Genomic DNA, 27,786 nt, shown 5'->3' on the forward strand with positions numbered 1-27,786 from the left:
CTCCTGCATGACCCCCACTGGGGATTTGGCCCACAACCTGGTCATGTGCCCTGCCTGGGAATCAAACCAGTGACCTCCTAGTGTATGGGCCAATGCTCAACCACTGAGCCACACGGGCTGGGCGGGATCTTCAAGTTTAACCCCTGCCTGGGTGATGAGGATATAGGTGGTCTCAAACCAAATGTAGAAACACCTGTGTGGCCTCTCCAGCTAAATGGGAAAATAAGCATCAGAAGGGTAATCCTGGAAGCTACAGTCCCTCTGCCTTTCCAAAGACCAGCAAAGGGCTGTGGTTGTCATACGAAGTGGGGCTTGTTTTTGTTTTTTGTTTTTGCTACACTTTCTTTACTCTAGGATCATTTGGTTTTACAATAGAGAAGGGGCGTTAGTGGAAAGATAGATGCTGAAGTTCAGAGTGGTAGAAAATCTGATAAATTCTTCACCTCATTGCCAAACAGAGGTCCAGAATGACCTCGCTGAATGCATGGTTCCGACGTCAGCCCTGGAGGAGAGGGACCTTTTCTGGGGACACCAAGGCCAAGGAAGAGCAAGAATAAAATCTCTCAGGTTGGAGTAAACATGTGTCTCCCAACCTCAACGCCACTAAACAGTCTTCTTTACATTTCAATCCAAACAGGAGAGATTTCTTAAAGACCCATGGTGTCCACAGAGCTGTGGGGGCCAATGGATGGTCTTTGGAAAGCTGGAGGCCCACAAAAGACATGCAAAACCAGGTGTGGATGTGTGCTTTAGGTGAAAGGAGAGAGCCCTGGCTTCTATTGAGGTCTGGAAAGGCTCTGTGACCTTTTAAGATCCAAGCTTGCCCTATTCTCCTTAGTTTATCATATCTGAAAGGGATTGATAAAGGCTCTGGAGGCCTGCAAGGTCATCTTGTCTTTCCATCAACTTTGGTGCCTGTGCGCTGTCAGTATCTTCGTCTTGTCTGAGTCTGGCACCAGGGATGATAAAGATCAGCATAATATGTATATTTCCAAATGGCTTACAGTCAGTAAAGTGTATCTGTAATGGATCAACACTTGGCCTCCCAATACTGCATCATTGCTCTCGAAAATGCTTCAAAGCCCAGGAATAATACTTCAGATGTTGCCCCTGGGAGCATGAAATGTCTGCTTCAAAACACATTCTAGGGTTATGAAGTTACCTGTGATGTAATCCCGAGAGGATCAGATACATTCCCCAAGCTTGATTCAGATTTTGATTCACTCGAAAAACATGAATTTTGTCTGTATTGCGTTTAGTTAGACCTTGCATGTACATGAATTTTCTCCTCTCCTATTTGGGAGGGCAGTTCTTTAGAAATGACAGTCATACTGAAACAGGAAGTCAGAAAACTATTGCAACATCCCTAAGGCAAATGCTTTAAATTCACCTGCTGGTAACTAACTAAGGACCGAGAATGGTGTGGCTATGGCTGTCATCACCAAAATAATTATTCAAAATGCCTAATTGCTCTTATAGCTTGAGGAGCAAAAATATCCACATGCCAGCCAGTTTCATGGCAGTTTGTGGGTGGTGTGGTTGAATGAATAAAGGAACTGGGAAGATAGCAGCTTTGACTCCCAACCCCCTGGGGCTGGGGACAGAGAATGCATGTACAAGCTCTGCTTCAAATCTCTCTGCGGCCCTTCACGCTCCCGGGGAATCGTGACCCTCGCCACGGGAGCAGACTGTGCTTTTTGGCCTGAGGTCTAATTCAGACAGAGCACAAACAATTATGGACCAGTTTATTTCCAAAATATAAACTAAAATGACTTTATTGAGTCATAGAGAGAGTAGTTACAGTATATATGTACAGAATTGGGCAAAAGTAGGGTTACACTTGTGAGTACATGAGACACAATTTACTTTTGTATTACTGTTTATTTGTTACTGTATTATTTTTCACACAAACAACAGTAAACCTACGTATGCCCCATCCTGTGTGCATGTATGCATACATATGGATATATATGTCTCTGTTGTGTATGTACGTATGGTTCTGTTTGAATGGCTAAAAGAGGATCATGAATTTAAGCTGATCCAGCTTTGGAGCCACTCACAGTCCTGCCTAAGCTATTGCAGAAGAGACGAAGCGAAGGCCGTTTTCTGTTATTTCATCCTGAAAGCGGCTCTGGGATGTTCTGGAAAGAGAGATGGCTTCAGGAAAGAGGGTCTCAATGGAGGTCCGTGCACGATTGGATGGACCAGAGCATTTTCCAAGCTTGGAGAAGCTTGGTGAGGGCGTGCGGCCCCAGACGGCACAGGGGGAACGCTGTGACTATGTATGGAATGGGGGTGGGGGTGAGGACGAGTTGAGGGCAACATTCTTCTCCGGCAAATACCTTCTTCTCAGCAGAAAGTGGCTAAGTTCCCAGGGTTTGTTGCTAGACAGTCCGAGTTTGAATTCTCTTCTAGTTCCAGTTCTTGCTAAGCTGTGTGACTTTGGACAAGTTACCTACCCTCTCTGAGCTTCAGATTGGCCATCTGTGAAATGACATAATATTAGCCTTATAGAGTTATTGTGAGTCTCAACTGAGATAATGCATTTAAAACTATTAATATGGAGCTGGCACATTTTAAGCATTCAATAAGCCCTAGCTACTGTAGTATAATAATAATAATACTAATAATAATACTAATAATACTATATTATTATGATAGCATTTAATCCTAGGTCTTAGTAAACCCACCATGGAGCACAGTACATCCCCTCCAGCTGAGTAAGTCCAAGCCGGGCCGTATTTGTCTCTGCTGAGAGGTTCTCTCTAGGTAGTTAAGAGGAGAGGCCAGTGCAGTCCTTGGCCTTGACAGGCGTCCTGAGACTGGGCATCGCCTCCTGGGTTCTGGGGTACATGGCTCCAGTTCTCTGCCAGAGTCCCGGGGGGGGCCTCCTTCCCCTTGCTTTTTTGTCTGTGTTAGTTCAAATCCCAGACCCTATTCTTTGCACCAATTGAGCATTGCTCATGCTAAGGGGCCCTGCAGGTTAGAGAAACCCTCTGGCCACTCCCTGGCAGGAGCTCTCATTGTAGGCACGATGCTCGTCGTCTTTGTACCTGCGAACCAGCCGTGGCGTGTGGGAGAGCAGTGCAGAGCGACACCCAGGGCCTGTGGGGGTGTGCCTCCTACCACTCCTGGCAACCTCGGGCACAGTGTCTTGTGGGAAGAATGAGAGCAGGAGGGTGGCTTTCAGGCCCTCTAGCAGGGACCATGCCCACGGGGCATAGCATGGCTTCTGTGAGCAATGACCTGGAGATGCTGTTCATAGCTCAGCCTAATGGTGCATCCACACAGCGCCCCAAGATGGGGGGTGGGGAGGTAGGAAATCCAGCTCTGGGCTTGACTGTACCAGCTGGAATTGGGGGGCACCGTATAGATGGCAAGCTTGAAGTAAGCTTGGCCCTCAGGTGTCCTCCTTGAAGATTCAATAAAATAGTAACACCACAACAAATAACAAGTATTATTATAAAAGCCAGCTAACATTTACAAGTTCTTACTTGTATCAAATACTTTTCTATGCAGTTTGCAGGCATCTTCTCAGTTTATCTTTCAACAACCCTTTTTATATCATCTCCATTTTATAAATGAGAAAACTGAGGCCCAGAGAAGTTGCATTACTGGTCCAAACTTGCCCCCTCAGTAAATTGGCACAGCGAGGTAGGATTTGAACTGTGGCTGCCTGACTCCAGGGGCTGGAGTCACCAATCATTATATTATCCTGCCTCTGAAGAGTCCACCCTGGCTCTAAGGATGTCCTCAAATCTACCCAACACAGTTTAAAGAGAGACTCGCGGGCAGTGCCTAGAACAATTGCTAACATTTCCTGGTACTTACCATGGACGAGATAACATGCTGAGGATTTTACAGGCATTCTCGTTGAATCCACACACTTTTTGTCGTATGGAGAAACTGAGGCTTTAGAGAGGGTAGTACTTCCCTAAGGTCAACAGCCAGCTGGCGAGGAGAAGCCAGATTTCAAACCTCACTCTCCGAGGCATGAGCTACTCTTTCTGCTCTGGAGAAATCCAGCTGGGTTTGAAGCTCCTCTCACCTTGAATTTGTCCTTTCAACTCCGATGTCAGAGAGATTCAGTCTCTGCAGCCAGGCTCACGCTTTCCTGCTTGTAACCCTGAGCCGCAGCCACAGCGCGAGACTCTTAAACTTTAGGGTGAGGCCCGGGGTTCTGGTGCTGCCCCCAGGCGTGGAGGTGATCAAGCTGGGGCTGGAAGGGAATCTAGCTTTGAGGATGGCCTAGAGGAGGACTGAGCATGGGTTGGTGGTTGTCTCTCCGTGTGGGTGGCACAGACGTCCTCCACGTCCTTAGCAACTTAGGGCTGTGTGGGAACTTGTGTTTAACCTGAAAATGCCCATTAACAAAGTGGGGAGCAGAGAGTGGCCTACCTGTCCCGCCACAATGCAGGCAGGGGCCACTCCAGCACAGCACAGTGCTGCCTCTGCAAAAATGAGTTTCGGATTGGCCAAACCCTCACGGCCCATCCTTCGCAAGGGGGTCGCTGCCTAAGACCGAATGGGTCCTGGTTGGAAGCCTGAAGTCAGTTCTCATCTGTACTGGAGTCTACTGGGTAGTATGTATGCTTTCTTCTCTTCTGATAAATTCTAGATGTCTGTCTCCAAAAGTGTCAGGCTTAGAAACATTTGCACAGAGGGTGAGGTCTTGGTCAAGGTGAAAGTCGGAACGATTAATGGGGGCCTGGGGTCAAATACTGTTCCCTCCCGTTTCTCCTACAACTGAAAGGGGGATCCGAAAATGTAGATGAAAAAACCCCTGGATAATCTGCACTGCATTTCAGTCTTTGGGTTTGAAATACAATTTAGTTTGTGTATGTGTGTGTGTGTGTGTGTGTGTGTGTACACATGTGCAGTTTTTAATAGCCCAAGTAACACTTTATGCTGTATTCCCAGAATTCCACCTGGGACTAGACAAAATTGGCTCTGATACCCAGTGCATTTTCTCAAACCTCCACTTAGGCAATTGCTTGGTTTGCGCCAGGCACTGTACTGGGGCCTTCCTCCCCCCACAAGTCTAGGTGGTAGGTACTAACGCCATACCTGTTTCCCAGGAGAGCATAGAGCCGCTCAGAAAGGGGAGGAGACAGCCCAAGGTCACCACACTAGCAAGATCAAAGTCAGCACTGTCATTTCTGTTGGCTCTACTTTTAACTGGTGTTCTCAACTGGAGATGATTTGGCTTCAGAGGACTTTTTTTGGGAGGGGGGGGGATGCTGCTAGAATCCTGTAACTAGAAGCCAGGATGCAGCTATACCTCCTGCAATGCACAGAATGACCCTGCAACAAAGACCCACCCCAGCCCGAAATATCAGTCATGCAGAGGTTGAGAAACTCTTGCTTTTCACCCTGTGCAGAATTCCCCCCTGAGCTAGAGATGGGAGGGGTGAGACCTTTCTGCAACTTGCTTTTGACTCAAAGGGTTGAAACATTCTTACTTAGGCTCTGAATATACTTCTTCAGTCTTGGAAAAGTAAAGTGAGTTAGAGAAATACCTTGAGAACCGATGTCTAAAGAAAGGAAAGGACGCAGATTTTTACGGAGGACATGTGTGCTGGTCCGGATCAGACACCTCAAACCCATTATGCCATTTATCCTTCAGAGCGGCCGTGGGCTTGGAGGACATCATGCTTCCCCTGACTCCTGCGTTTAAACCAGGGAAGAAATTGAGGCCGAGGAAAGTGAACATACTCAAGGTCACGTAGCTCAGAGATGGAGCCTGAATTCGAACCCAGGCTTCAAAGATTCCACGCCTCTGCCTCACATGCTTGATGCTTTGCTGATTACTTTTTCCTTTTGGTAGGAAATAATAAAAGCTTTGCTGATAGTCAAGTAGAAAGCTTAAAGAAGGGTATTAAATAATCCCCCTCCTTTTAAATGAAAAACATTCCTTTTTATACCCTGTAATCAATAGGTACCATAGAGATTCTGTATCAGCATACGGGAGTACAGGTGAGTTAATTATAATTATGCTTTTTTTCTTTTACATTTCTCAAGGCACATTTATGATCCATGATCTCCACAACAGTCTTCTGAGGCTGTTGAGGGCAAACATCCTCATTTTACACCTGAAGAACTGGGCCCCAGAGCGGGTGAAATCGGCCTTCAGCCGTGTGAGCCTGGGGCCTGCTGTGCCCCCCTGAGGGCACTGTCCCTACAGTGCGCTGGGCTAGAGACACTGACCTTCCCTCCCAAGCCTGGGTGAGCTCAAGTGAACTCTGACTCACTAGAATTAAGCCACATAAACTCTTTTATGAGTAGTAACCATTTACTGTGTCCTGTAAAAAAAAGAGGGGGCCCCTCGCTACGTTGGCTGCCTTCCCTAGGAAAGGGGGTGCCGGCAGGTAGCAGCGCTCGTGCCCACCGGCCTCTTGGGGGGCGGGGGTGACCTTGCAGGCCTCAAGGCTCCTTTGTGGGTTCAGTAGCTCTGGGTGCCTCCAGAGGGTCATGACAAGAAATGGCGTCTGCCCTGAGGAAAGGGGCTTGTGGGCATTGGGTCACAAGGGGGACCGTTGTCCTGTGCCGCTCATTGGACTCTTCTTTACACCCGCTGAGTTTTCTCCGTCACAACCTCATTAGTCCCCTAGTACTTCGAGTGTGGGATTGTTCCCATTTTGCAGGTGGAGAAAGTGAGCAGCAGAAAGTTTTTGGCTAACAGACTTGGAAGTTGCTCAAGGTCATGTACAATAATCAGGGGTGCTAGGATCTGAGCCCGCATCTCCCCAACTCCAAAACCAGGGTGCTTAGCCCATCCACCACCCTGCCTTCTGGGGTTTTATTTGGGAAGTGGCGAATGGGAGATCTGAGCCAACCACGGAGGTAACTCAGAATTAGCTGAGGCAGGTCCTGCTTCCATGGACGTGGCCGCTTAGAAATAGTCCTGCAGGCAAATCCTTGTGCGAGTCTCTGGGAAGTCGGCCCTGCCCACCCCTCCCCCACCTGGAGGCCCTGCTTCTCTCTGCAGTTGGGCTGGGCTCTGAGCTTCAGCCCTTTCAGGGTTAAACAGTAACCTTTTTACTGCATGTGGTTGAGCAAATTTTGGCGAGGAACAAGCCCAGCCTTGAGCAAACAAGAGACCGGCCTTGCCCCTTCCCTTCCAGAGCCACCCCTCTGGGGACCGAGAGATTTTCTTTTGCCTTGAAGACCCTCTTCTGACTTCTTAGCTTAGGGTGATTGCTCTAAAAAGCTGGTTGGGGAAAGGCCCAGTTATTGTGAAAAAGAGACAGCTTTCACTTGGTTTGGTTTTCCTTCCCCGAGGGCGAGAACCAAAGAGGTTTCTGGAAAGGAACTTAAAAATCAATTTAGTTGCCTGGCCAGTGTGGCTCAGTGGTTGAGCACGGACCCATGTACTGAGACACCAGTTTGATTTCTGGTCAGGACACATGCCCGGGTTGTGGGCCCGATCCCCAGTGGGGGGCATGCAGGAGGCAGCCAATCGATGTTCTCTCTCAATGTTTCTATCTCCTCTCTTCTTCTCTCTCTAAAAGCAATAAAAAAAATCAATTTAGTTGCCCTGGCCAGTGTGGCTCAGTTGGTTGAGTGTCATCCCTTGTGTCAAAAGGTCACAGGTTTGGTTTCCAGTCAGAGCACATGCCTAGGTTGAGGATCAACCCCTGCTCTGGGTGTAGATGGGAGACAGCCGATGGATGTTTCTCTTTCATATTGATGTTTCTCTCTCTCTCTCTCCTTCTCCCTCCTTCCCTCTCTAAAAATCAATAAAACCATACTTAGAAATCTGTTTAGCCACCTTCTTCAGGTGTTTGTGTGGGGAAACGGAGGCCTGTGGTTGTTTCTGGTTCAGGTTATCCAAAGAGGTGTGACTCTCCTTAGAGTGACACCTGCTGCGGAGCCACGCCCTATTTTGTGCCAAGCGCTTAGGGTGTAGAAACTCATTTAATCTCTGGTCAATGCCCATGGTAGGTATGATGATCTGCGTTTTGCATATGAGAAAACCGGGGTTCAGAGAGGTTCATGAGTTGTCAGAGTCAGCACTCGCCTTAACTAGTAAGTGGCAGAGTTTGGAATCAACCCCAGCTCTTTCTGTCTTTGAAACTCTTACCCACGGCACCGCCACACAGAGCGCAGCCCTCCTGCCTTACCACGCCGTGGGCCCTCACCGTCACCAAGGCCATCGTTCCCACCCTGTCTTTCCTTTCCCACCTCCTCCTGAGGCTGGATTCAGGCCCAATTTTGCCAAACAACCGTGATGATGATGTTAATAATCATCATAAAGGTTTCTGTCTAGCCTGATTTAACTCCTAATCACCGCTCTGTCCCCAGCGCCTAGGACAGTGCCCAGCCTATAATAAAGCTGATAAATTTTTGTTGAATAAGTGGATACATGAATCCATTTTATTTCTTTTCCGGGCCTCTCCCCTCCCCTCTCAGGCCCTCCACAGAACCAGAGGAGCAGGAGCTAAATCAAAGGAAGGGGTCCTAAGGGCTGGAACTACCCTGGGTGGGCGCTTGGATCCTTGGGACATGGGGGACACTCAGGGATACACGATTCCCCAAAGCTGGCAGAAACATTTCCCTGACCTGCTGCTATAAAGCTACCTTTCTCTGCCTCTCCCAGCATTTTAGGAAGTGCACGCTATCTTTACAGATCCTCGGTAATGTTCTAGCGCCCTCGGGACACAGGCTGCTCGTCTTGTGAAAGCTTGAGCATTCATTCACATGGGGCTGGAGTCTGACAGGGAGGGTCCCTGGCTTGGGGGTGAGGTCATGATAGGTGCTGGAGAAGGGAGGCAAGTGTTTCTCAAGTATACATTTTTTACATCGTTTAAGAAATTCAAGCAAGCTTATGGAATAGGCGTTTCTCCTGGGTCCCTTACTGAGACAATGAGCCCTCAGATTGAGCAAGTCACCTTTCGGTCACCTTGGAAGTTTGTGGTATTCGGAAAGGAGGGAGAAAGCTAGTCCGAATTTTTACCAGGAAGGAAAGGGAGGGGCAGTATCTTATCTGGGAAACCAGTTGATTCCTGATGTGATCATGGAGCCAGATACTGGAGGAGCTCTGGGTGAAATACGACTGAGGCCCCCTGACACCAGCCCATGGTCGACGCCTGTGCGGAGGATCCTTGCCGGGAGCCCGGGTCGGGGCTGCCCCGGTGCGCTGGGACTCCGAAACGTCTGATTTCAGGGTTCCCACACAGGTGCTGGTTCTGTGCTGCAACCAGCTTAAATGGTCATTGTTTGCGATTCCACTTTAAACAAAATCTCTTTGGCGTTTTCACTTTTGTTTAAAAAAAAAAAAGGCTTGGCTGCTGGCCAGACTGGCCCTGGAGCAGGTATTGCGTTCTCCCTCCGCTCCATTCCTGATCAGAGATTATTCATTTATGAATGGGTGGCTGTAAAAACTTGCCTCATGCATATGAAAACTGAACCTGGACATTTTTAATCGCCCCTGAGTTTTGCTTTTGCTGAAAGCCCGTAGCAATATGTTTTGGAGGCAATGGTTGGAAGGACAAATCCTTTTTTTTTTTCTTTTCTTTCTTCCTAAATTAATTCTATGACCGGCACTCTCAAATGACGCCTGCCCAAGAGGCCCTGACTGAACGGGCTGTTTGATCACCTTACAGATCATGATTCTGGAAGGAAGTGGTGTAATGAATCTCAACCCCAGCAGCAACCTCCTCCACCAGCAGCCAGCCTGGACAGACAGCTACCCCATGTGCAATGGTAAGGGGCCCGGTGGGTGTCGCACCCCATGGGGGATTTTGCTTTGCTTTCATTAGCCTTCATTTTCCAGCTTCAGGTAGGAGGCACACAGCAGGAGATGTGAGCAACCGTGGGAATGGAGAAAACTCTTCAGGCTGGGGTTCTCTGTAGGCTCCCAGTGCTCCAGGCGGAAGCTCACTGGTTATATTTCATGGTCTCCTCCCAAGACGCAAGGTTCTGGGTGGGCAGCCTGGCAGAGAGGGTCATAGAAGACAGGGAAGGCCACCCGTTGAAGCTTTTAACAGTATTTGGCTTAGGACAGCAAGATAGGATAGGAGCGAAAGATACATGTGCGCGTGGGCACGTGTGTGCGTGCATGCGTGTGTGTTGCATGGAAGCATGGAGTTAGAGGAGAGGATAATATCAGCTTCGTTTTTCTCTTTCATGTTCCAGTGACCTGCCTTTGTCAGGGGAGAAGGGAACTGTTAGGAAACTGTGTGCCCCCCTTTAGTGCTTTAATCTAGAACCTACTGATTAGAAGAGGAGGGTTTGGTGGTGGGGCTTAGAGAGGGTTTGGTGACCAAGCCAGTGGCCTACTGTAGAAACGGCACTGAACCAGGGTGCAGCTGAATCAGGGCCCCGCACCCCGCTGCGAAGGCACGCAGTCCAGGCAGCCGGCTGTGCGGCCGACCGCGGTGGCCAAGAAGCTCCAGGGCTTCCCTACCCCACACTGCTGCTCATCTCACCAGAGACTCTGCTGCTCTGACTCCCCTGGAAAATGCAACGGCCTGTTGGTGAGCGCAGTCTGGGAGGGGATGGAGGAAAATGGAAGGCTCATGTTCTCCCATGAACAGCTGGCCCTTGTGCAGCTCCGCCTCCAACGCAGAACCCCAGCCAAACATGCCGAAGCGTGCACAGGTGACCTTCCCTTGCGTGGTCACCTGTCCCACCAAAATTCTGCCTTTCTGAGTAGTGACATTTTCTGTTGCTGGCCTCGGATCACCTGTGGGGACCTCCCAAGAGGACTCCAGATAGAGCAGGTGGGTTCTTCAGACTGGACCTCGAACAGGCAATGTTCTTCCTGTTTGCCTTGGAGAAGTCCAGGGCCATCTGTTCAGCAGGAAGTAGAATTTAGGTACCACTTTTCCCTCTTAATTTCCAGAGGCCTCAAAGAAGGCCAGGTCCTGGTCATAATGGTTGGGGTGTGGGAAGCCATTTGAATGACAGAGAAGAGCCAAACTCATAGGAGTTTCAGTGTTTCTCCTGAAATTTCAGGAATCTGGTGAGTCCACTGGCTTATGGGGAGAATTTCCCAGTCGACTTCATATAAAATTCTCTGCTTCTTTCAAGTTCTAACAGGGGGCACTGTCGGGAATGATCCTTTGATCTGGACCATGTGAAATCAAGAGAAGATATTATTCCAGGCCAGTTGTTGGGTCCTGAGTTATTGCCTCATGTTAGCACTCCCTGAGCTATACTGTCATGGCAACAGGGTTATTCTAGAAAAAGAGAACAAAGATGTATGGAACCACAAAAAAATATATCCCATCCTTAACAGCTATATTTGTGAGACCTCCAAATTTGAAAGGAAATGGAAACGTCCTGTCTAAGCTCTACTTGAGCTTATATATTTGGAAATGTTTCTTTGGAATTCAGTTTTTGGACTAGATTTTCCCAATCCTTGTCCCCATTTCTCTGTACCACTGGCTTCCCCTTCACGGCCCAAGCTGAGGGCTTAGGGCTGCTTTTGACTGGCCATGAGGTATGAGAAGTCCTGTGAGTGGCAGCTATTACCCAAGGCAGTCACCTTCATGCCTCATCATCTCGACCTCCTGGTCTTAGTGCTTCTGAAGTCTGAAAGTAGTGGATGGATTCTGAATGGGTGAGCAAAAGTGGGATCGGATGAGAAACATTCCCCATCAACCTCTCCTCTGGAGGTGTAGAGGGCTAGGCCATGGGCATTATGGGAGTCCAATCTTTAGGGGTTCTTTACCGTCTTGCAACTCAAACTGTATCTACAGATCAGCAGCAGCAGCATCCTCCTCCTCCTCCTCAAGTGGAAGCTTGTTAAGAATGCAGAAACTTGGGTCTCACCCCAGATTTGTGGAACCAGAATCTGCATTTGAACAACATTCCCTGGTGATTCATAACTACATTAGAGGTTGAGAAGTAGTAATCTACTGTGACCTTGAAGCAAAAGTTAGCATCAGTTTTCTTGTACCACACATTCCACTGTTGGTCTACCCTCAAGTTTGTGGGAATACCTGTCACGTTTAGCTGGATTTCCTCTGCTTCAGCTTGGTGGGCTGCAGTAGGGTATTCCCCCTGCCCCTGCCCCTCACCTTTCCAGAAGAGAGTGATTCCCTCTAGATCTCTGTTTACAAGGGGTCTGTAGGACCCCTCAGCCCTGTCATATGCCCCCAGAGGCTGGTTCTCTCTTCTTCATCCCCCAGGACTTTGGGCTGATGATGGTCTCCTAAGTAAGCATGAGATGGAAACCACACATTGATGGTTAGCCCATATTAAGCTTAGCAAGTTTTATTAGCTCAAATGAATCTGCATTTGAGCAACATTCCCTGGTGATTCACAATTACTTTAGAGGTTGAGAAGTACTGCTCTATCACGACCTTGAAGCAAAGTTAGGGACAGTTTTCTGGTGCTACACGTTCCTTTGTTGGCCCACCCTTGAGTCTATGGGAATATCTTCACTGGTATTTGAATTAACCATCTTGTGAATGCACCTCACAACTCTTCTGGGTTCTCACGTTATTTCTTCTTCAGCCACAAATTCCGCTAAAGAAATCTATAGCGAGCGTCTAAGATGGCAAGGCCTCTAAGCTAGGTGCTCAGATGGGCGAGACAGAGTCCATGACCTTGAGCATACAGTGTACCGAGGACACCAAGACAGTGCTTAGATACTCCTCAAGAAAAGCAGAACGTGACAAACGCCATTAGGAGAAATACCCAACGCTTCTCCTGGAGATTTGAAGGGCAGCAATAAATTGGGAATCTGTGAAGACTTTGTGGGCTGGTCAGAGTCTGAAGGCTCTGTAGGAATTCAACAGGGAGTGATTGGTAGAACTGGCTTGAAAGAACAAAAGAGAAAAAAACGAGAAAGTCATAGGTCACTTGAGGAATAAATAGCTAGTGAAGAGCCTCAGTGTGTGGCTTGGCAGTTTGGTACCCATTTCAGTGGATAATGGGGAGTGACCGAAGGTAACTGAGTAAGAAAATGACCTTGTAGTAGCTGTAATAACAGTGTGGGGCAGGGGTAGATCAGCCCCATTAGTGGATGAGGAACCTGGACCACTTTGGGGAGAAGCAAAGGCATCAGAGAGCAAAGAACCTTACTCTTGGGCCTCGTTTTTGGCTGAAAATAGTCTGAATTTGAGGTATGTGTGTGTGTGTAAGAGAGAAAAGATAGGAGAGAGAAAGAGGAAAGAAGAAAGAGAACTTTGTGAGTGAACAGTAGCTAAAAGTCACTGAAGCTAGCAATGCTTGAGCTGTCATGGGCCTTCGGGGAAGGTGGGGAATAAGCTTGTGGTCTCAGAGGTTTCAGGTTGCATGTCCTCACCCAGCTCCCAGGGGTAAGCTGTATAGTAAGGAGGGCATCAAGATGCACGGGGGCTAAATGGCTGGCCCCCACCACAACTAGGAAAAGGACCACATTCCCCAAAGCCTCCTCTTCGGAGCCCGTCTCCTGCTCCAGCTCCTCCTGGTGCGCAGGGCTGTGGTTGTGGTCCTCACGGCTCCCAGCAGCCAGCAATGCGCCCTCGTCTGGGATTATGCCCTGGAACAGCCCCGTGTCACTCACAGAACCACCTCCTGTTTTGCAGTTTCCAGCGGGTTTTTCGTAGGCCAGTGGCATGAAATCCATCCTCAGTATTGGACCAAGTACCAGGTGTGGGAGTGGCTCCAGCACCTCCTGGACACCAACCAGCTGGATGCTAGCTGCATCCCTTTCCAGGAGTTCGACATCAACGGCGAGCACCTGTGCAACATGACTTTGCAGGAGTTCATCCGGGCAGCAGGGACGGCGGGGCAGCTCCTTTACAGCAACTTGCAGCATCTCAAATGGAATGGTGACTACCTTTCTTCCCATCTCGCGAGGGGCCGACTGAGAAGGGCAGAGACTGTGCAGCCAGCAGGGTTCCTAGTCAGGGACATCAGAGGATGGTTGCACCTCCAAATTACTGTTTCCAAAATTGGGGAGTAGAAGGGAGGTGAGAGAACAGGCACAAAGCCTAGGCTACAAGGTGTGTCTAATCCCATACAAACCCAATGTCATCTAATTCTCTCCTGGTTAATTTTCCGCGTGTGCTAGTAGAGTATTCACAGAATATTTGCCACTCTCAGAAAACCGTTTCTTCTTTGCCTTGCAAATAGGGTTTGATCGTTTAATTCCCAGTTATTTGCTTGTTAAGATCACCATGGCTACCTTAAAAAAATTTTTTTTTCTTCATTGATATTAGAGAGAGAGAGAGGAAGGGCGAGGGAGAGAGAGAGAAACATTGATGAGAAAGAGCATCAACTGGCCACCTCCTGCATGCCGCCCACTGGGGACTGGGCCCACAGCCTGGGCATGTGCCCTGACCGGGAGTCAAACTGGTGACCTCTTGGTGCATGGGTCAAGGCTCAACCACTGAGCCACACCTTTTTTTTTTTTCCCCCAACTTAAGATGGGGCCTAACATGGTAAGAAGATATGTAAAATTAGATCTATGTCTGTGGAGGGAAGGGGAGAAGATTTACAATATTTCAGCAGATTCTTAAAAGTTCCACTAACAAAAAAGGGGGGTTAAAGCTAGTGGTCTGGACACATGTAGGATGTGTCTGCAGTGATTTCTGGAGTTGTGGCTGCCCTTGGAGCCAAATGTCTCCCTTTCGAGGTCTGCCTAGCGCGGACGGGCACCTGTGCATCGCAGTAGTTCATACGCACAGGCACGCATTCTACACTGGCCTGTAAGGCATGGTGGGCAGGCGATTCGTCTTGCAGTGGCATTGACACTGGCATAAAGTTGCCCTGGCACTGGCTATAAAAACAACTAGCTCCTCTGAGAACAACAGATACTTGGGAAAGCAGTGATCTGCAAGCCAAGTGAGCTGGCCTGTCCCCATCAGAAGGAGCAAGTCGGTCTTAGCAGAACCTGTACGTAGGCAGGTAGCCGGGGCTTAGAAAAGCATGAGATCCAGGACCTGAGCCACATTCAGACCCCACAGCTGCCATCAACGCCAGCCGGGACCCAGAGCCCGGGCACAGAGCCGGCTGCAGTGCTGGCCGTCTTCGATGACCTCACTCAGCTCCTGGGCACTTCCTTCTTCCCTCTTACCTCACGGAGGTGCGTGCACATTTTTCTTTTATTAGAACCAAACCAAACAAGGCTCTATAAATAACCCCCAGGAATCTTCAGAAAGAGCAGACTTACACTTGAGGAATTGAAAATATTTACCTCCCCACCTCCAATTAAGACCAAATCCTTTAAAGCGTTGCCCTGATTGAAGCCTAAGGCAGGGAGTCCTGGGAGGTGATGCGGCCGTCTCTGACCTTCCGTGACCTGCTTGGCCCCACGGGGTGCTGCCGGTGCCTCTGTAAGTGCATGGTGACCAGATTCCCCACCTTGGATTTGTCGTTTGCCTTTTTATAGACATTCCATTAATTTACATGTATTAAGTGTTTACATATCCTAGACACACTGAGTTGATTCATTTAATGACTTTCTGAGAAAATAAATATTGTACCCATTTTACAGATGGGACAACTGAAGGTTAGAGGGTAAAGGCATGCCCCCTGCTCCTGAGATATGTGTACTCTGGCTGGGGAGGACAATCATATGAGATTTCTTCATATGTATATACGTGCCTTTTATATGATACATCCAGAGATGCAAGGCATAAAGGAGGACCGGATCCCTGCATTTACACCGACATAGCTCATGGATTGGATCTAATCAAAATGGATTTGATTGAATTTAAGATCAAAAGAGTATAAAGCCAGTTAAATGAAAATGATTTTTCTTTTATTTTCGTTTTCCATTTTGTATCACATCTTAGCATGGGAAAGCACCTTCGCCGCCATTAGTAATGCCTTTATCTAGTGTAATCCCCTACGTTTACCGATGAGGAGACCAAGACCCAGGATGGTGAAGTGTCTTATAGTTATCAGTGGAAAACTTGCCTTCTCCCTTCTGAAGTTCTGTTTCCACCATACTGGATACCTTCCCTCTAGAAGGCCAAATAATTCAACCTGATGGGTGCCTGAGCTACTGATTTTCTGGGCCAGGAGGCTCAGGCCTGAGTTCTCAGCTGCAGAGAGGGAGCCCCTCCTATGAGCAGACAGAGGGGATCAGGCAGTGGGACTGGCGGAAGCTCTTCTGAGAAGCCAGCTCCATCCTTGTTGAAGTTTTGGCTCCATGGGGACCTGCTCTGACTTTCCCAATCTGTCCCTCACAGGCCAGTGCAGCAGTGATCTGTTCCAGTCCACACACAATGTCATTGTCAAGACCGAGCAAACAGGTGAGCAGCAGCAAAGCCCTGTGGAGGGTGATGGAAGGAGGGCGAGGGAGTGTGGGGCAGACGGAGCCAGCAATTTGGCAGGAAACCCAGGGACGCCTCTTCCCTGGCTCTCTCCAGTGGGCCACCCTCCGTGAGCCTCGTTCCTTGTGCTTGGGACCAGTGACTGCCAACTAGTTCTGATTTCTAGACTGATGGTGAGACTAATTCCGCCCACGCTTCTCTGCTTACTACTACTAGTCCAGGCGTCATCCAGGCCCCAGTCCAGAGCTGGGGAAACTGCGGAGCCTCAGTGGGTGTCCTCACCACAGAGTCGGGGGGGGGGGGGTGGCCAGATCAGGAGAAGCAAAGCAAGGGGAGAGAGGAGGAAGGTTTGCTGTCTCCTCCCTCCTCCGTAGGTAGGAGTGTTACACCCAAAAAAAGGAAGATGCAGACTTGCTGTTGTGCTTGCTATAGTTTCTAGGGGGCTCTTGGAGGTGCTGCAGGAATATCTAAGGCAGCTGGGGAACCCAATTCCTGCCTTATGCACACTTTTATTTTTATTTTTAATTTTTTGTCCTTAATTGATTTTAGAGAGGAAGGGAGAGAGAGCGAGAGATAGAAACATCGATGAGAGAGAACATCAATTGCCCGCCTCCTGCATGCCCCCCGCCACTTGGGATCAGCCCACAACCTGGGCATGTGTCCGGACCGGGAATTGAACCAGCGACCTCTTGGTGCATGGGTCAACGCTCAACCACTGAGCCACACCGGCCAGACCTGATGCACACTTTTAGATGCAAGACTATTCTGGGCTCTGAGTAGGGTCTATAGTCCCATAGCATCTATATTCATTTTTGTTCTCCTTCTCCTGTCTCAGCCTCTCACCTGGACACTTGCAGGGGGCAGTAACTGCCATGAGAAATTGTACCCCTTGGCCTTGCACCAACCAGAGCTCCTTGCACATTGACCTTTGGCCTCTTGGTCTAAGGAGGGCTCTGCAAGTCCCCCAGGGTCCATTGGCCATGAGGAAGCTGCCGCTGCCACTGCTCCAGGGTTGCTCCCCAGGTCCTCAGTGAGGCTGCCAGCCACGAGGGCCCACTGAGTCTGCCACAGGCCTGCCTGAAGCTTGCGTGCCAATCACCGAAGGCAGAATTCCACCTACGGGCGATTTGGGAGTCACTCAGAGTCCAAATTGGCCCCATGCAGTTATTTGCTCTTTTATAAGGGGGCTAGTCTACCATTATTAAAGAAAAAACAATAGCTGTTAAGCATATTATTAGTTTTTCCTATCCCTGCCCTTCCCCCACCAACCAGGGGTTGGGTTACCTGGACGGTCTGTGCTCTATGGATCTGACTGTCCTAGAGGCTGACACAGGATTTAACCCAGAGATGGTGTGCCCCACCCCCACAGTGACCCAACACATGGCCCCACCAGAGGCAGGATGGTATGGAGAGGGCCCAAAGAGCCTGATAATTCCTCCTTGACCAGCCAGACATTCTTGTGTTGCCAGTTCAGAAAAGCTAAGCCACAGGGTGGAGAAGACGGTCCACCCAGGGAGGAGGGGAGAGGAGGCTCACAGAGGGGCCCACACCTCCAAACCTTTTGGTTCAGTTTGTTTTCAGAGACAACAACAGGTGTATGAAATGACCCAACAAAGAGAGAGGGTGTAGCCCCAAGAGACTGGGCTTGGGGTGCCCAAACATGTAGCTATTAGTTAAAATGCCAGCTAAATCCCTGTGTCGTAAACAAGAGGACTTAGCCAGTGACTCAGGTTTTATACCTTTTATGTTGTAAAAACAAAATGAAACTCGGCCAGTGGCTTACCACCCGGCCCAGAAATTCAGAACCTGGGCCGGAGGGGAGCCGAGGGCAGCCTTGATCGGTGAAGGGAAGAAAGCAGGAAGTTCCTGGTGAGGCCGAGGTGAGAACTCCTTGCCAGATGGCGCAGCTCTTGGCCAGGAAAGAAAAGGCTTCTGTTGGAGACGAGCTCAGAGAGGAGGCTGTGTAGGAGTTGGGCTTCATTTGGGGTAGGTGGAGGGGAGTTTCCTTTGAATCCGAAATCTAGAGTCAGAGTGAGAGGTGCTGAGAGAGAGAGAGAGAGAGAGAGAGAGAGAGAGAGAGAGAGGTGCTTTGGCGGGATGAAGCAATGGGGCCCTCCTCGTAAAAGTTATTTCTTGGATTAGTGTGTGGAGAATTTAAGTTGCCCCTTAAACTAAATGGAGAAATCCTAGAGGGAGGGGATCTGTCACCGGACTTGAGGAGAGCTCTCTCTGGATTGCAGCAATGACAACACTGTGATAAAACCGACTAGACTTTTTCTGACAGAAACATGAATTCTCCCAGGAACATATTATTGGCAAAAGATGCTCGTTAATCATGAATTTATTTGTCCCCAACAATTTCTTTTTCTAGTGTAAAAATATTCTGGTCATTATATAATAGAGTGCAAGACCCCGCCAGGCTCCTGAACCCATATTCTGCCAGGAAACCCAAGCATTGGTCTAGGACAGGGTCTCACTGTTGCAACTTCCCCCCAAATGCAACAGGTACAGAACACATGGATAGAGATATACCAAAGTCCATTTCCCCAGGACGTTGGAGGAAACACAGGGTGACACTATTACAAAGCGGCACGTGGTTGAAGCAGGATCGTACCCCTTTTCTCTGGGGACTACCCTCTCTGCCCATGCCTCTCTGACGAGCAGGGAGTTAGAAAAGGCAAACTCTTCCCCTAGGGATGATGATTGCTGACCATTTCCATTTTCCATCCTTTGTAGATCCTTCCATCATGAACACCTGGAAAGAAGAAAACTATTTATATGACCCCAGTTTTGGTAGCACAGTAGGTAACTAACTCCCCAGCACCCCACACCCTTTTACATTCTCATTCTGTAATTCTAATAGCCAAGAAGTTCTGTTGTCCAGAGGGCGCCGTCAATGTCTTTCTATCTTTACATTGCTACAGATTTGTTGGACAGCAAAACTTTCTGCCGGGCCCAGATCTCCATGACAACCACCAGCCACCTTCCTGTAGGTAAGCTGTCCTGCCATCAGAGCTAAGGGGGCCTCATGCATGTGCTTACCGAGAGTTAATGAGACCTGCCGACACCCTGGCTTCCACTTGGCTGGAGTCTCATGAAAGGGCTAAGGAAGGGACGGCGTTACTATTTATAAAAGATCTTTTTTGAGCCAATATTTGTACGTGGAAAATGACCTGCAAGGGTGCCTCTAGGAAAAGTGCTTGTCTCCTGTGAAACCAGTTTTTGTGATAAGAAAAACTCTCTTTTCAACAAAAACCTGCTCTTGGGAAATTATCTGATAAAATTTCATACTTGAGTATACTTACGGGGGAAGAGGCTATATTTAATTTTTGGCACACTGTATTTAGCTTCAGAGAAAGAATGTCTAACGGAGTCTGTGAACCTGTGGCGATGGTCTTTGGGTAGGGAGGTAGCAATTGGAAATGTTCAGAACCCCGGAGATCACACTAGTTTGTTAGTCCTGGTGGCTCATCAGGACTCTCTAGTTAGTCACTTTCTGAATTGTGTTCACATTAGTTGTATTTGGTTAAGATTGGACGGACCAGGGGGCCATCCATGATCAGTCAAGGTGACGCTGAGGGAGAGGGTTGGTCTGTGGGGAGTCTGGGAGAGGGGCTTTCAGATAATACCCCCCCCCCCCTTTTACATGCAGAACACTGGCACGCACCATGTAGGGATGAGTGCACTGGGGAGATGAACAGAAGGTTTTGTGTTGACCCTTGACCTGGGTGCGAACTTGCAGATCTGTCTGCCTCTATGACATGGAGCTTAGACTTGTCACAAGCAAATCACTCTTTTCCTGGAACTGCACTTGGGACAACTTCAGAACTGCAATTTAAACGAGTGTTTGGGAAAGAAAGCACAGACTCAAACAACAGCCCCTTCTCCCTCTTTTTTTTTTTTTGCATATGTTTTTGAGAACTGAAATCATGAAAGCTTATGGTTTGAGGTTTTGTTGGGGTCAAGCCCCTTGAATGAGGCAGGGCTGGGAGCCAGTGTAAATGCTTCTGGGATTGAGGTTAAGAACTGAGGCCAATTCATTTGTCTACTCCCCCCTTCCCCCAGCCTATGTGTCACTCTCAGTATCTGCCGACATTAGGAAACAGATCCCACACTGGAAAGGCTCTGGGGGATGTGCCCTTCTGGGGGAACTGAGCCAATCGAGGTTCATTTCTGTGGCAATCGCTGCCACACAAGAGCAAGGGTTTCAGAGCTGAGGACACCACCCTTTGACTTCCTCTCACACTTCCTAAGGTGTCACCTCCCACATCCTTCCAGCTGGGTCTTTGGCTTATGGCAAAAGATTCCTGAGCCTCAGGGGTTGAGAGGTCTTGAGGCGCCTTGGACACCTAAGAACCATGTCGCAGCTCTGTGCCCTCACAGCCGGGCCCGCCTCTCTCTTCCGTACCCTGACTTCTAGAGTCTCCGAACCGACGGAGGCCTGTTCCCGCTTTTGTATGGGCAGTAACAGCAAACGCAGTCTCCTGAGTCCACCTCTTCTAGTGTGGAAAAGTCCTTCTTAAAATGAGCTTTACAAATCTGCTCTCCATGATTCCCCCCTGATTCTTGACGCCCCATTCCTCATTCCTATCCCACGAGTGGAACACAGGCTGGAACATGGGATCATCAGTTCAGGTCCTCTCCCAGAATCATTGCTTAAAGAATCAATTCGGTATCAGGGGTTGGCAAATTCATTGGAGTAACAGCTCTCCAGTAGGATATGTACTTGCAGCCCTGGTGGGTCGGTTCCTCTCAGTATAGTTTAGTGTCCATTGGATGGGACCAGAACCCCTGCCCCACCCCAACCTCAAAAGACCTTTGTCATTTGTCTGAGTCTTTCCCTTTCAAGCTCCCATTAAATTGAATGCAATGAAATATCGTCCTACGTTTTAATGCAAGTTGCAAGTTGAGGGAAGGCGAGGCCGGGTAAACTGATGCCCTCTGTGATAAACGCGGGAGGGGAGGCGGGCTTTGTTTTGATTTCCCTGCCATCTGCCCATTTCATAAAATGGCTGCTGCCAGTGTTCCTGATCTGCCCGATAGTCCCTGAACCAATCGCACCAACCCGGGCCTGGCGTGTTTATTCACCGACTTGCTGAGCCTAGAGCTAGGGTGGCACAGTCTGCTGGAACACTGAAATTTGTATATCCCGTAAAGAAATGGCTCACCGCTGAATCATATGCAAATGCTTCTAATCCTCACTTCTTGCGAAGCAGCTTTGCTGAAGTCACGATCCGGCTCAGGCACCGTCAGCCCGTGGCCTCTGCCACCCCTGCCCTGGCCGGACCTTGGCCTGAGGGGCCCGGGGGCCCGGCAGAGAAAGCCCAGCTGGACCACTTCCCCAGAGCCGGCCCTTCTTTTATAAGCATGAATCACCTGACCACATGGCTGTCCTTACAGGTTTTGACTTTTATTTGGGGATGAGGGGAAGACCTAGGGGGAGAGGCTGTCTTATTAAAGGAGGTTTCAGACGAAAAGACTGTAGGCAGCTCAGGGATGCCATGGCTTGCCCTCACTCAGTGGGCACGGGGCAAGGAGGCAGGAAGAACTTACAGTTTTCTTTAGCCTTTGGCTGCATATTTATCCATATGATGGTGGAAACATTGGTATTTGGGGATCTTTTTTGTTTTGTTTTGATTTGGTCTTTCCCAAACTGGATGGAGGTCTAGCCTAGGTAAACAGCTAACATCTCGAAGAGAAACATCCCTCCTGGTGCCTGGGCTGGGGGTTTTTATCTGGAGTCCCCTGAAGCTGTGTACAGATTTTCACAAGTACACACTATGTGCATTTTTCTGGGGAGAGGTTCCATCCTATTCTCCAAGTTACCTTAACCCCAAAGTCATTGATTCTGCACCGGCCTGGAACCCCTACACAATGACGGGGGCCCATAAACTGGGAGACACTGGGTTTTTCTGAACACAACCCTGGCTTTGAAATCAAGGCTCTGCATCCCTCCTGGCTGCCATTTGAAGATGAGCTTTGCTTGTGGCCTGCTGGGTAAATGCCACTCTTTGTCTGAGGGACAACGTGGCCCTGTCAGAGTGATGTATCACTTGGAAACCGGGGTGACTGCCAGACCTGTTGCAATATTGTCACATCCTGATGAGATGTTGCAACCTCACCCTGAAACCTACAGGGAGGGAGAGTGAAGTCTCCTTGCATTCCTGTGAATTTGTCCTTCTAGATTTCAGAGAAACCCCAGGCAGGTGCAGGTCTCTTGCTGCCCAAGCCAGGGAGGAATTCTTAACCAGAGTAAGAGGTTTCTTTTCTAACCAGGTTTACTAAATCCCTCTCCCCCATCTGGCCACAGCTGTCAGAGAAGCTGCTGGGAGTGCTGAGCTGTGACAAGCTGAGTGATCAGAGAGGCGAGTGTGTCCACGCATGTTGGGAAATACAGGATCATCAAATTGGAATTATTTTCCCCACTAACTAGAGCATTATAGAACTGAACCTGGATCTGGGCAGGGAAGACTTTCATAAAATCTGTCATGTGCCAGCAGCTTAAGAAATGGTCTAGAATAGTGGTTATGAGCGAAGCCCCTGGGTTCAAACTGACCGTGTACGCATCTTGCCTCTGCTCTCAGGCTGTGTAACCTGGGAGAAGTCATTTGACCTCTCTGTGTCTCAGCTCCTCCATAGCTGTGAACTCTGGATCATGCTAGTATCTACCTCATAGGGTTACTGTGTTAATGAAATCAAGTGAGCCATGCAGAGTGCCTAGCTCCATGCCTAGTACATAGAAAGTGCTCAATAACAGCAGCTGTTCTTAACCATTTAAATTGGGAGCTAATGATTATTCAAACTTTTTTGAATAATGGACCGCTCTTAACAATTTAATGAACGCTATGGTCCTTCTCCCTTTGCCTGCATTTTCCATCAATCTGAAATGCCCTTGAAGCCCTGATGTAAGGCACACAGAAGAGATGCATTTTACTGGCCCAATTTCCTAACAAACTGGCTTGTGTTTAGGGACTATTCTGTATTAAAATTGGTGGATTTTTGATCGTATGATTTTTTATTTTTATTTTTGGTTAAGATCTGCCTTAGACACCCAAAGTGCATGTGTGCGTAAATACCACACACACACACACACACACAGCTAGATCATTCCGTTTTCTTTTCAAGAAGTTTTATTTCTCAGATCCACCTCTGTCATCTCCTCCTTGGTGATCGTCACAGGGCTACCATAATGAGTCATTTGTTAAACTAATCTGTGTTTCCATAGTCCATGTGGCCCTCTGTGTTGAGCTCAGGTCAGTCAATGGCCCCTTTGTCAGGCTGATTAAAATGTAACTTTGCATGCCAAAAAAGGCACTCCTTTGGCTTAAAAGCTGTCTTTCTTTGTTATGAATGTTTACATTTTTGTATTATAAAAAACAGAAACCCTTTCAGTGACTTAAGTCCTTCAATGGCTTTCCATCTCTCTCAGAATAAAAGCTAAAATCCTAAAATCCCACAAAGGCTTAATGGTCTGAACCTCCTTTCCTACCTTCTGCCCCTCGCTCACTGGCATACTGGCTTCCTGCTGCTCTGTGGACATATCAAACACACACTGACCGCAGAGCCTTTGCTCCTACTATCCTCATTCTTGGAAGACTTGCACAAGTTTTCTGCATGGCTGTCTCCTTCACACCCTTCTGGTCTCTTCCGTAACCACCACCTTCTATTAAATTGCCAATTAATCCCATCGCCATCCTTCTATCCCCAGTTCTTACCCTGCAATGTTTTTCTCCATAGCACTTACCCTCTTTGCTTTGTACTGGTCACTACCACATCCTGGAAATGTGCCAGGCATGTAGTAGGTGCTCAATAAATATTGGTTAAATGAGTGGATGCATGAGTGAAAAGAATAATCAAAGGAAAGAGGTAAATTAAACAGCTCTCGTTTTTCTCTTTAGCAGAGTCACCTGATATGAAAAAGGAGCAAGACCCCCCTACCAAGTCCCACACCAAGAAGCACAGTAAGTCAGCTGGCGTTCAGAGGGTGCTTAGCCGGTCCCTTCAAGTTGGGTATAATTGGAGGCCACTAGTTTTTAGATGAATATTACCTCTGCCTGCTGCTGCCTCCATGTCTTCACCTCAGACTGGGGGGGGGGGGGGGGGCAGAGGCGTCACTTGCTGGCAGGGTAACACCTATGAAGTTGTTTCTGAGTGGAGCCCCGGGGCGCACATCCTTCCATTTTGTTCTTTGTTCTAAAACTGAGACACCCAGTGGATAAGAACTTCTCGTAGGCATGGGGTTAGCGGTTTCCCGTTTTCCAGAGAAAAGGGTGGGAAGGGGAGAAAGGGGGGAGACATCTGAGCTGAGAGGCAGTGTTGTTTTTCCTCTGCCGAATATGTGCTTCCTACCTTTGTGGAGCTGCTGTTCCAAGAAGTGACTGTTTATTCTCCAGAGTCAACAGTGCTCCTTGGGAGTTGCATTTTCCCCAATAATAAAACCTTATGAAAGTATATGAACTATCAGAGACGGGTGTGTGTGTGTGTGTGTGTGTGTGTGTGTGTCGAAATAAATCAAGACAGTATAGCCTAGAAATTACAGGGAACTGGATATCTTCGTTATTGGCTACTCCAGATCCTCCCGCAGTACGAAATGAACACAGCCCCTCAAACTGGGGGCTGGGGGGTAGTGTGTCACACGTCTAGCAGGGGTAAATTGAATTTGGTGGCTAATCTTATTACAGTTACCCCTTCAGTTTTAAGTTGGCCCCCTCAGCCCCAGCCAGACCTCGCCTCAATCTATTCTAGGAGTTAAAGTGCTAGAACCCCATTGATGTGCAGCGATGTAATTGGTCGAAGTACTGACTAAATGAAGGTGGCTGAAAGTTGCCCTCTGGGGAAACAACACGTTGAAATGGATCCCAAAAAATTTGTCAACAATACTCAGAAAACAAATACAGGACACCTAACGCCCATTCTTCCCTCTTGGCTTTGCCGCTATGTAGCCTTGGTCAAGTCACTTAGGTTCTCTGTGTCCCAGTTCCCGGTTTGCAAACGAAATGCCTTTGTAAAATGCACACTGTTTAGAAATGTGTGATCTGCTTCGCGGGGGGCTAGGGGGAGAACGGCGTGCCCCCCGTTCCACGGAAGATGCTCCGGCTGGACGCTGTCTCTGCACCCAATTCCGGCGCCTCCGGCCGTCGCTCAACAACTCTTTCTGCTTCCAGATCCACGAGGGACCCACTTATGGGAATTCATCCGCGACATCCTCCTGAACCCAGACAAGAACCCGGGATTAATCAAGTGGGAAGACAGGTCGGAGGGCATCTTCAGGTTCTTGAAATCGGAGGCCGTGGCTCAGCTCTGGGGGAAGAAGAAAAACAACAGCAGCATGACCTACGAGAAACTCAGCCGAGCCATGAGGTGAGCGGCTCCTGGCCCTGAGCACCTGGGGCCCCACGCCCCGCGAGGTCCCGGGCCGCCGAGTCTCACCCGCTTCCTTACGCAATGTCTTTTGTTGCAGATATTACTACAAAAGAGAAATTCTGGAACGCGTGGACGGACGGAGACTGGTATATAAATTTGGGAAGAACGCCCGTGGATGGAGAGAAAATGAAAACTGACACTTGGAACACGAACCAAAACACACCCCCAGTCCTAACCAGCCAGAACTCCTGGACGTAAATATTTCAAAGACGACTTTTCTCTGATATTTATGTACCATGAGGGGGAGGAAAAAAAAATCGACTTCTAACGGGAAGAAGGAACACTACAGTTGAGACAATTATTTTGTTACTTTGAAGTATATCCTATGTGGGGAACAAAAGTACACAGTTTTCTGTGAACTATGTCGCTGTATGTGGTTGTGTTTTGTTTTTGCTTTTATTGTGAAATTCTTTTCCACTGCGAGAAGAATGGGGTTTGTGGCCTTCTGCTTCTTGCTGAGAGAAAGGAAAAAAAAAAATTGGAGGGCATTAAATATTTTTATATGCAAATGATTTAGGAAAAGGTGACGTGTCCTTCGCACATAAGCATCCACGTGGGCGCTTGGATGGACTCCAGGGTCGCAGACTGACGGCTTGAACCAGAGGATGCTGGGAAGTTGAACCTGACCCTTAGGAGCCACTGAGTGGAGGAGGAGGACTTCCAAAATCCAGGTGGACTGTAACCACTACATAATCACAGGACTTGCAATGTTCAAATAGGCGAGAAGAATTAGGGTGGGGGCGGCATCCTCGTTCAGGAATGCCTTCCCCTCTCCCTTGGATGATTGCTGAAAAACTTCAGTTACCACCTCACTCACTTCTAGTTGCTTAATAAAGGGTTGCAGTCTTGGTTATTTTTATCCCAATCGATTAAAACAATAAATGGGGAAAAAAGAAGGTGGTGGTGAGTTTGCTCCTGGATTCCTCCAGTCCATGGGTTCTCAATGGGCGCATTTGACATTTTTGGCCAAATGAGTCCTTGTTGTGCATTACTTGGCTGTCCTGTCGGATGTCTAGCAGTATCCATGACCTCTGTTCTCTAGTAGCACTTCTGTCTCCGAAGCTGTGGCAGCCACAGCTGTCTTCAGACATTTCCAAATGTCCCCTGGGGGGGGGGGGACAATTGCCCTTGATGGAGAGCCACTGATTTAGCCAGTCAAGATGAAGATGGTGACGTATTCTTAGAATAATAAGATATGTGAGATCTTTTAGTACCTAGGAAGAAGCAGAAGCAACACTTCAAAGTCAGCCTATGTTTAATTTTTAAAATATGAGGGGCAATGAGTTTAAATATCTAGAGGGACTTCTTTTCAGAACCTTAGATGAGAGCCAAAGTCAGATAAATTGAACAAGGTAATGTAGCAAGAATTAAAAGAAGACATTTTCACTGGAATTACAAGCAGAGTAAAAATTATATTGTAGAAGGAAATGCTGAGAGAAGAATATGTGTATATGTGTGTGTATGTGAGTGCGCGCACGAGAGAGAGAGAGAGAGAGAGAGAGAGAGAGTTCCAGGGAAAATCTTCTTTCCAGATGTTAATTCCTGATAGTCTTTCCTCTTTTGGATCATCTTTTTCCTGTCTCATTTCACTCATCTGAAAGTGTGTTGTGTAGATTTGCAACCAGAGGAATGTTAAGGAAAAAGAAAAAGAAAAGAGAAGAAAAGAAAAGATGTGAGGATGCGAGAAAAAAACAGAAAATAGCTCAGGAGCTATGGTCAGTAAGAGATTTTTCTCAGTGATGGGATTGTTTTGGGTTCCTGGAGACTTATCACTGGGTCCTGTCATCGGGAGGATTGTGAGCCTATAAACACTTTGCAAATGGATTTGAACATCCAGATTGGTTTTGCCACTTTTCCTTCTGGCTCCCCACGTCCTTGGGCTCCTCCTCCCTTCTGCCTCTCTTGAGCAGTGGGGCTGAAGACACACCAATAAGAGGGAGTGGATCACCTGCCACAGGTCTTAGCCAGCAGAGGTGAGCAGTTCTTAGTCAAAGGTTGTAAAGTGTTTGTAATGTATTCAGAAGGCTGGAAGTAAGAAATATGAACAATTCTTCCAATTCTAATGACAGCCATTATCAATGGCGACTGTGGCATGCCAGGGTAGTGAGATGAATGACCTTCTGAAGGTACAACCAAGTCCATTTTT

General features: G+C 48.3%; 1 protein-coding gene across 1 annotated transcript in view; it reads left to right on the forward strand.

Moving 5' to 3' along the window:
- The window catches only part of EHF (ETS homologous factor), a 38,778-nt gene extending 11,687 nt beyond the window's left edge, over positions 1-27,091 (forward strand). Inside the window, exons 2-9 of the mRNA XM_036258678.1 lie at positions 9,606-9,705; positions 13,521-13,766; positions 16,134-16,196; positions 18,954-19,022; positions 19,142-19,210; positions 24,116-24,178; positions 25,382-25,577; positions 25,678-27,091. Of these exons, the coding sequence (XP_036114571.1) occupies positions 9,609-9,705; positions 13,521-13,766; positions 16,134-16,196; positions 18,954-19,022; positions 19,142-19,210; positions 24,116-24,178; positions 25,382-25,577; positions 25,678-25,777 (903 nt within the window). The 5' untranslated portion in view covers positions 9,606-9,608 and the 3' untranslated portion in view covers positions 25,778-27,091. The remainder of the gene's footprint in view (positions 1-9,605; positions 9,706-13,520; positions 13,767-16,133; positions 16,197-18,953; positions 19,023-19,141; positions 19,211-24,115; positions 24,179-25,381; positions 25,578-25,677) is intronic.
- Positions 27,092-27,786: the final 695 nt, after the last annotated feature.

The sequence above is a fragment of the Molossus molossus genome, unplaced genomic scaffold, assembly GCF_014108415.1.
Source record: "Molossus molossus isolate mMolMol1 unplaced genomic scaffold, mMolMol1.p scaffold_m16_p_13, whole genome shotgun sequence".
NCBI classification, from domain to species: Eukaryota; Metazoa; Chordata; class Mammalia; order Chiroptera; family Molossidae; genus Molossus; species Molossus molossus.